General features: G+C 35.1%; 1 protein-coding gene across 1 annotated transcript in view; it reads left to right on the forward strand.

The window, feature by feature from the left end:
• LOC149775069 (kinesin-like protein KIF12) overlaps positions 1-18,068 on the forward strand; it is a 65,857-nt gene that overhangs the window by 8,860 nt on the left and 38,929 nt on the right. The window contains exon 2 of the mRNA XM_089943343.1: positions 14,678-14,755. Within this exon, the coding sequence (XP_089799469.1) occupies positions 14,678-14,755 (78 nt within the window). The remainder of the gene's footprint in view (positions 1-14,677; positions 14,756-18,068) is intronic.

Genomic DNA, 18,068 nt, shown 5'->3' on the forward strand with positions numbered 1-18,068 from the left:
AATAAAATTTAAAACTCTGGTTGGAGCTGACAAGGTATACATCATCAATGAAAGACAATGACCATTATGTCAGTTTGAAGGAGTTTAAAAACATGAGAAGTTTGTTGAATGCTAATGTAATTAAATGTACCAGATTTTGCTGTTGTAAAGTTGTAAACTCGTACTAAAGTTTAATTTAAGGTAACATGAATATTTGAAATAACCTATTGATATGGAATAGGCTAATGAATTCAGATGTGATTTTCCAGATTTTTGTGAGCTTTACTGTGGCCAAATTTTTTAGAACATTGGTTTCCAACCTCCAAGTCACAACACATATCAGGGTCGTGAGGATGTTCTGGAGGGTCAACGTTATATTTTTTGTTTTTGGGAGGGTGGCAAAACTTGTCACAATGTGGAAATGGGTTGTGAGGTTCAGAAAACTGTTTTTTAGGGTTGCAGTCAAAAAAGTTTGCAGAAAATACAGTTTTCATTGCTCCAATGTACACTGATTGATTTATTATTAAACAAAATTTACTTTCTGTCATACTATATATACAATGTATAATCTTTTTTTCAGGGTTATCATTAAGTGAAATTAGATCTTGGGGCTGGTTGTTAGTCAAAATATTTGAAAAGCTGTTGCAAAGTATATTGTTTAATCCAGTAGTTCGTTTAATGTGGTTTGTTTTATATCTCACCAGTGCCACAACTTTAATGTTCTTATCATCAAAGTACACAGTTGCTTTGACCATTTCTTTCTGTTCCAAGATACTTGTCAGCCATGAATTTATAGTTAAGTTTGATCTGTTGAAAAGTGACACTCGTCATACTGTCATATATTGATCAATTGTACTTTCTGTTACCAGAAGTTGGGCATTGTGACCCTCTTCATAACTTGAATTATCTTGACTGAAATTTGAAAATGGCTCATTTGATTTTTTTTTTCTCCAAAAACAGCTGAAACAGTCAATATTAGAATCCATTTTTGTCATGTTACCCTCTGCTTCTTTAGTGAACACCTGTAGCTAATCTTTAGTAAACAAATGTAGTTAGTCTTTAGTGAATACCTGTAGTTAATCTTTAATAAACACCTGTATTTAATCTTTAGTGAACACCTGTAGTTAATCTTTAGTGAACACTTGTAGTTAATCTTTAGTGAACACCTGTAGTTAGTCTTTAGTGAACACCTGTAGTTAATCTTTAGTGAAAACCTGTAGTTAATCTTTCGTGAACACCTGTAGTTAAAATTCAGTATGTTTCACTAGAGTATAAGTAACATTGTTGACATCTTTACCAGAGCAATGAAGTATGGAGGCATTTTTTATCATTACACTTTTGTATGCAGTATTATTAATGAACATTTTTACTTAATTTTAGCTCTTGGCTTTTGATGGCCATTATACCATATTAGAGGCATGTTTTATGCATTATTACAGAAGTGCTGGAAGGTGCCTCAGCATATGACGGTGACCTCAATATAATGAAGGTTGCTTTCATGGTTTCAGTGAACAGCATTATTGAAACAGCACCGTATCTGTATTTAGCTGCATCTTTTTTTAATTAAGTGTTTCTGATCAACCATTCATCCTTTTAAAGGTAGATATATGGTAAAGCATATGTATATGTGTGTATCTAGAGGATCTAATTGTGCTGACAAATTTACTTTTGGTAGAGATTACCTGTATCAAGAGAGGTCTGCAAACAAAGCATTTTGACATGATTCCTCTTTGAAATAGTGGAAACATCTTGACCTTACCCTGGGTATCTGCTGTTTACTTGGTCCGCATGATAATTTAACACTGAAGTATTTTCCAGGTTAATGTGTACCTTGATATCCAGATGACTGAGGTTGTAAATATTGTAATCTTCGGAAGATTTTTTAAACTTTTTGTTCCTGCTTTAATTTTGTGCAGGTTTTTAAGAGGTTAACTGCGGGGACTTACTTTTATTATGCCTGACCATTAATTTGAATGTACAAGTGTTGGATATCTAATGATATTGCATACACTGCTTATAAAATGGGGACTTTGTACATGATGCTTAAAACAATTGAAAACTTAGGATAGAGCTTGGGTGGACAAGAAGCAGTGGACATATTTGTAACCAATAAACAAGAGAAATGCAGAGACAGTTTCTTAAAATCCATGCCAGTTACTATGATGTCCATTGCACCATTTGTTTAATACAGTATACTTCTGTAAAGATAACATTTTTGTACTATATTTACAATTTTAAGTTGGATCCAACTGTAGAAAGCATATAATGTGCTGGCAGGTCTGGTTCTGTGCAGCTTGTAAGGCAAATCAGTAGAGCAAACAACATAGACCTGGAACTGCTGGTATACTGTGTGATGACATATCAGGGTCTATAGTGTTTGCAGTTGGATTCTTTTTATACGTGGGTATAAAAACTACACAGACTTTCAGACAATATGGTGCTGATGTTCATCTGACAATACAGTTTTGAATGACAGTGTGATATTGATTTTTTGATACATCATCCATTTTATTTTGGTATGAAAAAAATAGAATAGTTAAATACATATAATCAGACCAACTTTGACAACTGTGTAGAGTTTCTTTGTTCCTAAAATAGTTATGGTTTGAAGTTAAAGATATCAGTGATTTGAAAATCATCACTGAGCATTAATTGTGTATCACATGAAGCTATATTATTGGCAGTGTTAATTTTTTTGTATGAACCTAAATGTTTTTGAAAATAAAAAACTGACAAGTAATGATTTGGTTTGCTTTGTTGTTTTATGACAGACAAAAGTTAGTTATTTAACAGTCACTTGCAGTAAAGTACTTTAAGGAGGTTATTTTAGTGCCAGGGCAATTGTAATGTATCTTGCCTAAGGAGGTTATTTTAGTATGTGTGTGTGATTTATATTTTTAATGTAGCTTTAAAAAGTTTTCAGTCATATCACTATGACGTCTGCAGTGTGGCAGTTTATAGTGATGTCTAGCACTGGGGCATCAGGCTGCAGACATGTAGCATGATGTCCCACCCAGTCACATTATCCTGACACCAGGCCGACCAGTCCTAACACTAACCTCTTAATGCTGAGCACCAAGCAAGGCAGCTGTTAGTACCATTTTTGTAAGTCTTTGGTATGACTCGGTGGGGGATCGAACCCACGACCTCCCGCATCTGAGGTGGACGCTCTAACCACTAGGCCACTGGAGCGGTCGGTTATTTTAGTGTCAGGCAGCTGTAGTAAAGTACCTTGCCCAAGAAGGTTATTATAGTACCAGGGCAATTGTAGTAAAGTACCTTGCCTAAGAAGGTTATTTTAGTGCCAGGGCAATTGTAATGTATCTTGCCCAAGAAGATTATTTTAGTGCCAAGGCAGTTGTAGTAAAGTACCTTGCCCAAGGTGTTTTTAGTGCCAGGGCAATTGTAATGTACAGTATCTTGCCCAAGAAGGTCATTTTAGTGCCAGGGCATTTGTAGTAAAGTACCTTGCTCAAGGAGGTTATTTTAGTGCCAGGGCAGCTGTAGTAAAGTCCCTTGCCCAAGGAGGTTATTTTAGTGCCAAGGCCATTGTAGTAAAGTATCTTGCCCGAGAAAGTTATTTTAGTGCTAGGGCAATTGTAGTAAAGTACCTTGCCCAAGAATGTTAATTTAGTGTCAGGGCAATTGTAGTGTATCTTGCCCAAGAAGGTTATTTTAATGCCAAGGCAGTTGTAATGTATCTTGAACAAGAAGGTTATTTTAGTGCCAGGGCTATTGTAGTAAAGTACCTTGCCCAAGAAGGTTATTTTAGTGCCAGGGCAATTGTAATGTATCTTGCCCAAGGAGGTTGTTTTAGTGCCAGGGCAATTGTAGTGTATCTTGCCCAAGAAGGTTATTTTAGTGCCAGGGCAATTGTAGTAAAGTACCTTGCCCAAGGAGGTTATTTTAGTGCCAGGGCAATTGTAATATATCTTGCCCAAGGAGGTTATTTTAATGCCAAGGCAATTGTAGTAAAGTACCTTGCCCAAGAAGGTTATTTTAGTGACAGTGCAATTGTAGTAAAGTACCTTGCCCACGAAGGTTATTTTAGTGCCAGGACTATTGTAGTAAAGTACCTTTGCCCAAGGAGGTTATTTTAGTGCCAGGACAATTGTAATGCATCTTGCCCAAGGAGGTTATTTTACTGCAAGGGCAATTGTAATGTATCTTGCCCAAGAAGGTTATTTTAGTACCAGGGCAATTGTAGTAATATATCTTGCCCAAGAAGGTTATTTTAGTGCCAGGGCTACTGTAGTAAAGTACATTGCCCAAGAATGTTAATTTAGTGTCAGGGCAATTGTAGTGTATCTTGCCCAAGAAGGTTATTTTATTGCCAAGGCAGTTGTAATGTATCTTGCCCAAGAAGGTTATTTTAGTGCCAGGGCAATTGTAATGTACAGTATCTTGCCCAAGAAGGTTATTTTAATGCCAGGGCAATTGTAATGTATCTTTCCCAAGGAAGTTGTTTTAGTGCCGGGGCAATTGTAGTGTATCTTGCCCAAGAAGGTTATTTTAGTGCCAGGGCAATTGTAGTAAAGTACCTTGCCCAAGAAGGTTATTTTAGAGACAGGGCAGTTGTAGTAAAGTACCTTGCCCAAGGAGGTTATTTTAGTGTCAGGGCAATTGTAATATATCTTGCCCAAGGAGGTTATTTTAATGCCAAGGCAATTGTAGTAAAGTACCTTGCCCAAGAAGGTTATTTTAGTGACAGTGCAATTATAGTAAAGTACCTTGCCCAAGAAGGTTATTTTAGTGCCAGGGCTATTGTAGTAAAGTACCTTGCCCAAGGAGGTTATTTTAGTGCCAGGAAAATTGTAATGCATCTTGCCCAAGGAGGTTATTTTAGTGCCAGGGCAATTGTAATGTATCTTGCCCAAGGAGGTTATTTTAGTGCCAGGGCAATTGTAATGTATTTTGCCCAAGAAGGTTATTTTAGTGCCAGGGCAATTGTAGTAAAGTACCTTGCCCAAGAAGGTTTTTTTAGTGCCAGAGCAGTTGTAGTAAAGTACCTTGCACATTAATACACACCACAGTACTTGATCCTGTTTGATCTGATGGTAGGATTCAAATCTGCACCCTTTCAGTTGTGAGTACAGCACACTAACCCCCGAGTCATCATGACTCTTGCCTCCATTGGTCTTCTCTTATGGTATGCAGGACTTTTGCATCAAGCCTATTACGATCATGATTTTGTGGAAATGAATTTAATTTTTCCATTACCTATTACTAAGAAATAGACACACAATATTGACTCTTACTGTTCAAATGAGAGGGGAGTCGCATTGGTTCAGTGTCTGTAATATTTTGATTTTTAATGTAGCTTTAACAATTTTTCAGTCATATCGCTACAGTATCCACAGTGTGGCAGTTTATAGTGATGTCTAGCACTGGGGCATCATGCTGCAGAAATGTAGCATGATATCCCACCCAGTCACATTATCCTGACACCAGGCCCACCAGTCCTAACACTAACCTGTTAATGCTGACCGTCTAGCGAGGCAGCTTTTTTGTACCATATTTGTAAGTCTTTGGTATGACTCGACCAGGGTTCAAACCCACGACCTGCTGCATCCATGGTGGATGCTCTGACCACAAGGCCACTGGAGTGATCACACAGTGGTTCACTGGTTAGCATGCTGACTCCAGAATGGTGAGGATTTGAATCTTGTCATCGGACCAGCCTGGATCAGCTACTGCAGTGTGTCCTTGGCAAGGTACTTCACTCACATTGCCTAGCACTAGTATTTCTGTGCCATAAAGAAATGAATCAAACCATTCTCTTCAATAAGGCTTTTCACAAACATGATATTTTGTAATATTCTTTTTGTTTATGTTAAAAGGTAATTTTAAGTGAAAGAATTACCATTTTTATTGCAAGTTTTCTTCAAAAACAAATCAATATCTGTTGCAGAAAGCCCTACTTGTACTGTATCTCCCATTAACTAAATAAAGGGGGCCCCGAGTGGCAGAGTGGTCTAAAGCACTGTCTGTTACGGATAACTGCCGTCTCACCTCTGTCTGCGTGGGTTCGAGTCTCGGATTCGGCTAATGTGGGTATGTGAGAAAGCTTGCCAGTAGCTTCTCGTGGGTCGGTGGTTCTTTCCGGGGTTTTCCTGAGTTCTTCCTCCACCATTAATACTGGCTGCCATGCATAGCCTATCGTGTGCTGAAAAATGGCATTAAACCCTACAACAACAACAACAACAACAACTAAATAAAGTTGGAAAGTAGTGAGTAGTTTTAGTAAAGTACCAGATATCATTACAGACAATTCAAATCCAACTTCAAACAGCATAGAGCCAGATCTACCATTGTATGATAAGCCAGCAGATCTGTGTATGTGCAGTCTGTTAAGCTTAATTAATAGAACAAACAGCAGACCCAAATCTGCCAGTGTATTATGAAATGGATGATAAGGGTCTGTGTTGTTTACAGTTGGACTCAAATGAGTACATATGGTATTTGTGATCTGAAGCACTAACAATAGACCAAGAGGAGTGCCACAATAGGCTTTGTTTTTCTTTCAACTGTTACAGGCAAAGCTTCAGTTCATTTCATCTGCTCATGTGCATTTTTGAATGCTGTTTTGTGAGTTGGAACAAGCATAGGTCAGTCCCTAAATATTGATGAGACTTCCAAGCAAGGATGGCTACTTTAAACTCTTTGATTTTTGACATATTTGCACATAAGTTAATTTTTTTAGAATTAGCTTTTTCAGAACTCCCATAAGACACATAGTGCAAGTAATTTTCAAGAATAAAGCAGAATTTGTTGATTGCACTATATTGATAGCTAGCTGATCATATTGTTTTGAATGGACTACCCAATGAACTTGATTTGGAATGTACTTGATGGCATGTATTCCATGAACTAGACTGGAATCTACGAGCTTTATGTTAATGTGCATCATGGTCCATTCATGTCCATAATTCAGGGAGATATATCTATCATTTAGATTTCTGAGATCATTCAAGACCAAGTCTGGGCCACCCGGTCTACCATGGCTTTCATTGCAATGCAGTAAATAACCAAACAATGACCTATGTAGGAAACAAAGTGAAACAAAGATGAGACACACAAATTTTGGGGTGATGGATGGTGCAGTAAATATTGATTAAGGTAAATTAATGAAGAAAATACAAGTTAGACTTTATGTAACTCAGAATGTTTTAATACTAATTTAGTTTATACAAACCTCGTGTCTTTTTGATGTCTTGTTCAACATTATAGTCTCAGTAACATCATTACTTTCACAGTAAATGAGATCAAAACATTTATATATCCATTGTCGGAAAACAAACCATAATGGGGTCTAGATTTTGCTATTTTTTCCCCCTCCCCAAACTGATATCAACAATTCTTTATACAGATACAGTCCGGGCAGAGATAATTTAGATCTGTGACACTTTCTATCTTCTAGGCTGTGATATTTGACAAAATATTGTGTAAAGTTTGATTATCAGTGGATAGTGTGAAGATTTTTTATCAAGGTCATCAGTCTTGATTGGATCATTACACATAAGGTTTGAGAGCAAATCTGTAATGCTCCCTTTTTTACCAGTGGGTGCCAGAAATAAGATTTCCTTACTTATCATGAATATGCAGAAACAAAAATACATTATCAACAAAGACAATGAAGCAAGCTCTCACACTTCAAAGAAAGTGCCCTTTCATCACTCATTAAAGTCACTTTTTTTTGGCAGAGAAACTTGGATTGGTTTTTTCAATCAAACAGAAAGGTCATGGTGGGTCAACTTTTCTGAGAAAGTTTTTATTCCCACTTGCAATTATTAATTATGCCTATTCATTAGAAAGGAGGAAATCTAATCACATTCAGCTACATATGACAGATTTAGTGTGTAGCAGATTTTCGCCTATGGCTTGGGATGCAAATTGCAAGTCCATAATGTGTTCACAGAGCTGGCCTTACACTGATTGGACTGATTTGGCCCGCGCTTATAGGGGCCCAGTGCGTTAGTAATTTTTAAAAATATATCTATTGAGAGAAAGTAATTTTAAAGCTATGGAAGAAAATTTTGAGTTCAATATCATATAAAACTTGTTTAATAGTTTATTTCCAAATGCCATGCACACAGGGGGCCCCATGCATAAATCCAGGGGGCCCTGCCAAAATGATCTAAATAGGGCCCTGTGTTTGCTAAGGCCCTTACTGTGTGTTCACTTTACATTGTGTAAACAAGTTGCAGATTGAGTGGAATGTGTGCACAATCACGACAGTGGTGTCCATGTTTCATTCTTTTTATAGGTTTGTCTCCTGCTTTCAGCTTTCAATGAAAATTCTTGTATTTTCATTTTGTTCAAAATATCACTAGGGGAAAAAACTGCAGAAAAATCTGTTGTTCTATGTGAAATTGCACTTGGGTAATAAAAAAAAGCCAGAGATTGTTAAAAATTGTGACATTTGCCCTCTCACAGATGTATCATGGGTATATTTGATCTAGTCATTTATGTTCTGCGGATAATCGAAGAAACTGTACTTACTCTCATGGTAAATATTTAACTAAAGATTACAGCCTAGGTATTAAATGTACGTAGAGATTATTCTAACTCAGTCCTAACATGGTTACGATGACTAAGACGTATCGTTCTAAAACTTGAAATAAGGGTTATCATTCCATTATTTGATTATTTGACACATTGGTTTGAAAATTAATGGTCATCTTTTTGCTGCTTTATTAAATTTTTAACAAGTTGACCAGGATAGGATTTTTCTAATAGTGTATAAGATCGATGTGGAAATTTAAAATGTTAGAGCAGTTCTTTTACTTCATTACCATAATTTCAACTACTGTAGATTACAGATCACAACTTAATATTTTTGGCATCAAAGTTTTGAAGTTAGTGAGAGTCAAGTTTATATTGTTTTATAGGAGATGGCATCATATGGACAATTCATTAAACAAAAATTAAAATAAAAAATTTTGGTAAAAACTTTAAATATCTCTGTATTTGACCTTATATTGAGACCATTTTGAAGTTTCTTAAAATATTTTATCACTCTTATAAGGAGCAACTTAGAGCAGGCTAAGAAAAAATCACCCTTATTGAACAGAAAACCAATATCCGATCCGGCCCATGAATATGTTCTGTCCGGCCCTCAGGGCAAATTAAAACAACACAGAAATATGGCCCATGAACAGTAATTATATTAAAGAAATTAGTGTTTGTGGACCTCAAGTGGTCTTAGAAAATGCAATCTGGCCCTTGGTCATTAAAGGTTGTGCACCCCTGATCTAGATTATCATTGTTAATAATCAGTCAGTAAATAAAACTATGTAGTTTTGTAATTTCCTTAACTATATAAATATGGAAGCATGTTCAGTTTTGTGTGTATCTTTGATTTTGTCAGAATAGCGTGTATGTGTGTTTTGGATTATTAATGTCACTTTTACAATTTGAATCATATTGCTGTGTGCAGTTTATAGTGATGCCTAGCACTGAGGCACCATGCCGCTGAGGCACCATGCCGCAATCATGTGGCACCATGTCTCACCCAGTCACATTATCCAGACACGAGGCTGACATTAGTCCTAACACGAACCTCTTAATCCTGAGTGCCAAGCAAGGCAGCTGCTAGTACCATTTTTATAAGTCTTTGGTATGACTTGGCTGGGGTTCAAACCCATGACCTTCAGCTTCTGAGGGAGATGCATTAGCTACTTAGGCCACTAGAGCAGTCTGTGTCAGAATGGTAAGAGCTTTGCAATGGATTCAGTTTGAAATGGAAACAATTTACAAAAAAAGGTTGGTTATTTTATTACTGTCATCATCATCATCACACTTGCTGCATCATTTAAAAAAAAACTCATTTTGCTAGGCAAAGAGAATTTAATGCTCAGCTTTATGCACAAACCCACTGGATTTCTCTTTAGAAATTCAAAGTGTATACATTAAATTATAAAGATAAAATTAACCTATAATATACCAGACAGCGAGAAAAGTTCTTATCTTACATGCTTGGATACATGATTATAGAAAAGAAATTTACACAGATGACATCAGTATAATCAGACAGGTTGGAGTGTTGTATGTCATTCTAAGTTGCAATGAACCTCTAGTATTCACCTCTGTTGCCCAGTTCTCATGCACAAGTACCCTTATCTACTTATCCAGGCACTCAGCCACAAATTAGAAGATTGAATTCAAGGGGCATTATATATATATATATATATATATATATATATATATATATATATATATATATATATATATATATATATATATATATATATATATATATATAAGTTTGATAATAATGCATATATAAGCTATTATAGAAACATTCACAGGAGGTATAAAATGTAACAAATGTGAAAACATTGGTTATATTAATTGTTGTTTCAATTTTAACATTATGCACTGCACTAGTTTTCTAACAAACTGTTTATAAAATGATTTTTTTTCTTTCAGAACATTATCCTATTGAATTTAACCCAAAAGTTGTATTTTATGCCACTGTCTTTTTAATTTTTTTTTATGTTTCAATAAGCTTACTTACTGTATCTAAAATTCAAAACAGTTAATTGATGGGCAATTCAGGTCAAATCTGAGGGTACAATTTTAATGCTTGCTACTTTTGTAAGTGCTTGTTTGGCATTGGTTAGATACGATAATGCTTGAGATAGCTTATGACTGATATTTGGTCACTTGCGGTATGTGGCAGTCAAAATCTGTGATCTGTCAATCATGCCTGCTAGATAAATTGATTTCTATGTACATGTACTAGAAGGTATTGAACATTAAATTTATCCCAGCGCTTTAAGACCTTATAGGTTAATCAAATAATCAACTCTAGTTGTGGTTTTACACATTTTTGCACTGTTCTATAAAATCTAAATTTTCAGCCAAATAAAAACATTCAGGCTTTTTACTGTTGCCAGTAGACCCTTCATCAATATTTTGAAATGCATTTTTGAAAATATGACTTTCCTGTCTTTAATTAATATATTGGACAAATTGGTTGTTGACTTAATTTTTAAATTCTGTAATTATGGATAATTAGTGCACATACTTAATTATTAAATGTGTTTTTGTTTATAATGCTGATTATTGATAGTGAAATACATGTTTGTCATTATACAACAGTTTCAGAAGTTAGGCTTTTCAACCTTAGATTTAAAAGCATTATAATATTTCACTTGCATATCGCAGAATAAATTTAGGATCTGTGACAAATGTTCCACCTACAAATAACAAATACTTGCAGTATTTATGTTGAAAAAATTTGTCAGATTAAAATTTGGTCATGGACATTTAACATGCATATATGTACCTATATGTTTTGTTACAAAAAATACCAGACTGTTAAAGTGCACTTGTTTTCCATGCTTATTTTTTCTTTCTTTCTTTTCACATGTGTTTATTATTTTTATTTTTTTATTTTGCATCAAGATTTTTTTCTCGTATATACATATAACTCAGATTTGACAATATATCAGTTAAATTTGGTAAGGCATGGACTTTCATGACTAGCGTGCTTAAACTGTCTTTGGAGAATAAGAAAAGTTAAGGCCACAAGTTGAGTTTTCTGCAACTGTTGCATTTCCATTAATGGATAATACAGTACTTCCTCATTATAAGACTGTCCATATTAACTATAGAATATACTGCCTTTTTGTTAGACCATGTTAAAATGAAGTAGATTATATAAATACACTATTCATTATAACACTGTCTATATTAACCATAGAATATGCTGCCTTTTTGTTAGACCATATTAAAATGAAGTAGATTATATAAATACACTATTATAACACTGTCCATAGGAATCATTGCCTATATTGCCTGTTTGTGTGACCACCTTATAATGAAGTACATGATGCAAATACAATACTGATAATAACACTGTCCATAGGAACCATAGAGTTTACTGTGAGACCACTTTAAAAATAAGTACATGATTTAAATTTACTGCCACTTAGTACATTGGGATCCATTACCGTACTAGCCTTATTAAAGGAGCAATGTTATAATGAAAGGCCTTTTAGTGAGGGTGTGTTGTATAATCAGCTAAACACATGCATTTATACCAAGCATGATGTGGATTTAATAAATTTCAGCTAAACACATGCATTTATACCAAGCATGATGTGGATTTAATACATTTCAGCTAAACACATACATTTATACTAAGCACAATGTGGATTTAATAAATTTCAGCTAAACACATGCATTTATACCAAGCACAATGTGGATTTAAGAAATTTCAGCTAAACCCACACACATTTATACCAAGCATGATGTGGATTTAATAAATTTTAGCTAAACACACACACAGTTATACCAAGCATGATGTGGATTTAATAAATTGCAGCTAAACACATGCATTTATACCAAGCATGATGTGGATTTAATACATTTCAGCTCATTGCACACACAGTTATACCAAGCATGATGTGGATTTAATAAATTTTAGCTCATTGCACACACAGTTATACCAAGCATGATGTGGATTTAATAAATTGCAACTAAACACATGCATTTATACCAAGCATGATGTGGATATAATAAATTTCAGCTAAACACATGCATTTATACCAAACATGATGTGGATTTAATAAATTTCAGCTAAACACATGCATTTATACCAAGCATGATGTGGATTTAATACATTTCAGCTAAACACATGCATTTATACCAAGCATGATGTGGATTTAATACATTTCAGCTCATTGCGTACACAGTTATACCAAGCATGATGTGGATTTAATACATTTCAGCTAAACACATGCATTTATACCAAGCATGATGTGGATTTAATAAATTTCAGCTAAACACATACATTTATACCAAGCATGATGTGGATTTAATAAATTTCAGCTAAACACATGCATTTATACCAAGCATGATGTGGATTTAATACATTTCAGCTAAACACATGCATTTATACCAAGCATGATGTGGATTTAATACATTTTAGCTCATTGCACACACATTTATACCAAGCACAATGTGGATTTAATAAATTTCAGCTAAACACACACACAGTTATACCAAGCATGATGTGGATTTAATAAATTTCAGCTAAACACACACAGAGTTATACCAAGCATGATGTGGATTTAATACATTTTAGCTCATTGCACACACAGTTATACCAAGCATGATGTGGATTTAATACATTTCAGCTAAACACATGCATTTATACCAAGCATGATGTGGATTTAATACATTTCAGCTAAACACATGCATTTATACCAAGCATGATGTGGATTTAATAAATTTCAGCTAAACACATGCATTTATACCAAGCATGATGTGGATTTAATAAATTTCAGCTAAATATGCATTTGTACATAGCATGATATGAAATTGAATAAGTTACCATGAATCTTTCTAAACACTTTATTTCACTGACAAAAATTGAATACCCCTCTGGCCTCCAGCTTTTACAAGCCCAAATAAACCGTAAGGAAATAAATACTGTATAAACAGCACAGTTAAGTTTGAGTCATGCCAAAGCAGGAAATTGTTGTTAGGCATCATGAAAATTATAGATTTGGGGAACACTTGACATATAAAATCCCCCACACAACATAAACCAAGATATTTTCCCCTGGATGACCATCAATCTGTCATCCATAATGTCCTTTCTACTCAGTATAGATGTAACAACGGAGATATGCTATCTCTTATCAGCAGCGTTCAGTTCCAGTCTCTTTTCCAATACATTAAGCCAATGACTATGTCTAAAGGACTTGTTTGATTTAAGGTCAACTCACCCTGTCAGGCTCAATGATCATTACAAAAATCTATAAAATACCCATACGAGCCTCGGCATTCAAAGATATTGAACAAGAACAATTACTTTAATTGTTTTATGGTGCAAAGGCGACGGTGTAAACAAAGTGTTTAATCTTAAATGAGATACATGGCTGTATACTGAAACCAGTTTACCTAGCAAGAAAAACCATCATCCAAAGACCGTCTGCTCTATGTGTATTGTTTGTAAAGTACTTTTTGGATCAAGTATGGATTAAACCAAACGTTTGGTTATAGAAGATGAATGTTTCAAGAGAATATACCTGAATGACTGTTGAGAGATACTCAGTTTAAATCATGGGGTGTTATGTTTAATCCATTGTACTTGAAAACTTTTGGAAATATCTTTGCAGTTTGGTGATATGTCATTTATGCATATTAAAGAACGTGCTTCAATGCATATAACAAAACATTTTTTAAGTGAGCTCTTGGAATGAACCATTCCACCAGAATTTTAAAAGAAACACCTAAAAAATGATAATATTTCATGGATCTTGAATATTATTTCAAGGGTTGTGAATGATTCTACAGATTTACTAACATGTAAAGATTTTGAAAAGGAAAATATTGAAATAGTAATCTGCACCAAGTAACCTTCCAGATTATATGTGGATATGACAAAGTGTGTATAATAATATTTCTTAAAACGGAATCATAAAAAAGAAAAAATTCATTGGATGAATGAGTAGATAAACATGAACATATCATTAAGGGAAGACTAGTTTCAACTTGTCCAGCTGAGCTATTAAAAAACGGAGGAATAAAGTTTCATTCAAGAAAATAATGGTGAAATGCATGGAAACTAAAAGACTAAGTTACTGAGATTGAGTCATATTTAGAGAAGGTGATTCATGCTGACACAAAGAACTAATGACCTTCAGAAGATGGTTGAAAGACCTGTACCCTTTTCTTTCAGGAGCTCCACAACTCTTTCTTCAAATGCTCCCACAGATGCCTCGGATGAAGCTGATGATCATATCAATGTTGTGTTAAGGTGAGTCAAACTATGATGCTTTGTTATAGACAGGAGTCAAAAAATGCTTTCTAATTAGATGAGCCATGATGTTTGTACTAGCATGTAATTCAGCTCCAACTGCATGGACCCAGATCTACCGTCACAGTGCACTGGCAGATCTGGGTGTATACAGTTTTTTAAAAGTGATCCATAGAACAAACAACATAGACCCTAATCTGCTGACACATTGTGCAGTTGCAGATCAGGGTCTATGTTATTTGCAGTTGGACTTCAATTATAAATAACTACATGTGGTACACTTGTCCCTGACCAATAGATACCCCACCCCCATTATACTTTGAACCATTGTATAATGCAGATCATGGATCCCATTAATTGCATGTTGAATGAATTTAGTACTAACTTTGCTGCATAATGTTTTTTTCACTTCATTTTAGTGTCAAGGCATTTTTGCTACCCAAGGGGTCATTGATCCTTCTTCATTAATCATTGGCGTATGTAGCTAGACAGAACAGTAGGTGTCTATCTTTTGGTTGGATGCAGGCAGAAGGAACTGATCCAATCAGATTCTTTGTTACATTTACCTGGGAAGATAGTGGCAAATAATCAAAGCTTCCTCCGTAGACCACAAGACACATCACATGTAAATTTCTTCAATTTAAACCTTTTGTACACATTTTGCTTTGGAGTCAAGACATGTGGAAACCTTGGAAGTCACCATATTAAAAACTTAACATGTCAAGTTTTTGATTTGTCGAATAATTTGGTATGGTATTGACACTAACTATTCATCCGCAAAAGGACACTAATCCAGAACAGTTTTAGCTTGTTACATATGCCGTGGATTAATGTAGAATGAATTGGATCTATGACCCTAGGCTATTGAAGATTGTGACTTAGGTATTGCATATATTATAATGAAGTTGCACCACATTCATGATCACTGTTCACCATGCAGTAATCTGACATTGGAATGTAACTCGATTCACGGCAAGGCTTTAACGAGGAAATATGTAATTAAACTTCATTGCATCTGTCCACTGTCCATCTGGACCCTGCATTGGTGAATTTCTTCAGTGTTTCAAGAATTTTTGTAAAAGCTTAATCAGTTTCATCATTAATGGTATCATTGTCTTTGTGGTTTAAGATCATATGAGCACCACTTGATGAATCGATGGGGTTGTTGTTTCAAATTTATCCTCAATGTCATGGTTAAGTGGCATAATCGATCTCACATGGAGAACAATCTCCATCTTAACCTTGGAGGCATCTGTGTTCTGTAATGTTGATATAATACTGGGGTGCATCTTTAAAAGAAGTTTCACCGATATGGTGGGGATACTTTTGCAGTTCATCACCGACCACCTGTGCTATTTCAGCCTGCTTGGCCCATGGAAGAATCTTGATACTGTGGTGCTATTTCACAAAGTTGCTTCAGTCAACTGTTTTGCCTCTTGAGAAAGTTCTAAGTAGTTCGGCTTTTCTTAAACTGCTTGGTATTTGTATTCCACCCCATTATAACAGCCTTGATTGTAATATACCCCCATAATATTACAGCTCTGCTTGAATCCTTATTTCAAAATAATACAGCTTTGCTTGTAGCCTTCTGCCTTAGTCATTATAGCACAGCCTTGCTTGAAATATACACAACTGTAACACAGCCAACTTTAACATAACCTTGCTTAGCTCTCCATTGTAACACAGCCTTGCTTGTAATATACTGCACTGTAACACAGCCAACTTTAACATAACCTTGCTTAGTCTCCATTATAGCACAGCCTTGCTTGAAATCTACATGACTGTAACACAACCTTGTGTGTAACCTTCAAACCCATTATAACACAGCCTTGCTTGTAATATACTGCACTGTAACACAGCCTTGTTTGTAATATACTGTACTGTAAAACAGCCTTTATTGTAATATACCACATAGTAACACAGCCTTGTATTTGTAATTTTTTACCCCATTATAACACAGACTCGCTGGTAATATACTGCACTGTAACACATCCTTGTTTGTAAGATACTGCACTGTAACACAGCCTTGCTTGTAATATACCACACTGTAACACAGCCTTATTTAAAACCTTCTCACCCATTATAATACAGCCTTGCTTGTAACATACCACACTGTAACACAGCCTTGTTTGTAACATTCTAACCAATTATTACACAGCCTTGCTTGTGACATTATAACCCATTATAACACAGCCTTGCTTGTAATATACCACACTGTAACACAGCCTTATTTAAAACCTTCTCACCCATTATAATACAGCCTTGCTTGTAACATACCACACTGTAACACAGCCTTGTTTGTAACATTCTAACCAATTATTACACAGCCTTGCTTGTGACATTATAACCCATTATAACACAGCCTTGCTTGTAATATACTGCACTGTAACACAGCCTTTCTTGTAATATACCACATTGTAACACAGCCTTATTTGTAACTTTCTACCCCATTATAACACAGGCTTGCTTGTAACCTTTTAACCCATTATAACACAGCCTTGCTTGTAATATACCACACTGTAACACAGCCTTGTTTGTAATATAACTCACTGTTAACACAGTCTTGTTTGTAATATACCACACTGTTAACACAGCGTTGTTTGTAATATACCACACTGTTAACACAGCCTTGTTTGTAATATACCACACTGTAACAAGGCCTTGTTTGTATCCTTCTAACCAATTATAACACAGCCTTGTTTGTAATATACTACACTGTTAACACAGCCTTGCTTGCAATATACCTCAGGATAAAGTGGCCTCACTTACAGGCACTCATTAACAACTTTATGAAGAGGAATTAAAAGATAGGATATTAAAAATTTTGTACCAAATAAAATTACATGCATGAAGGTTAATGTACTGTAAGGTCCAGAAATAGCAAATCTCTGAATCCCTTCATTTTCTGACATCGAAATTCCAATTGTTATGAATTGACTCCATTTTCTGACACGATTGGCTGAAAACAGTCACATGATGCTGCTTCATATAAGTGTTTCTTGACTTGGAGGTTTCTAAAAAGCTTACATGGATTATTGGTAGAATAACTAACATTTTTTTTGGAGAGTTTGTTTTTCTGATAGATGCATTGGAGAGCAGTTAATCGAACAATTAATTATAGGAAAAAGATTTTTGTATAAACTAATATGACATGATTGTTGAACTTGCCTGGATTGTGGAAGGAACATACAGCGTCATCTGTCTGTCCTTCCATCCTGATTTGTCTCTCATATCTTTGTTAAATTTTATATTTAGGTTAGTTTCAAAGTCTTTTTATGGTTAATATTAGCATATACAAGTGTTTTTTGGTCTA

The sequence above is a fragment of the Sinohyriopsis cumingii genome, chromosome 19 (genome assembly GCF_028554795.1).
Source record: "Sinohyriopsis cumingii isolate HCF-2022 chromosome 19, ASM2855479v2, whole genome shotgun sequence".
Taxonomy (NCBI): Eukaryota; Metazoa; Mollusca; class Bivalvia; order Unionida; family Unionidae; genus Sinohyriopsis; species Sinohyriopsis cumingii.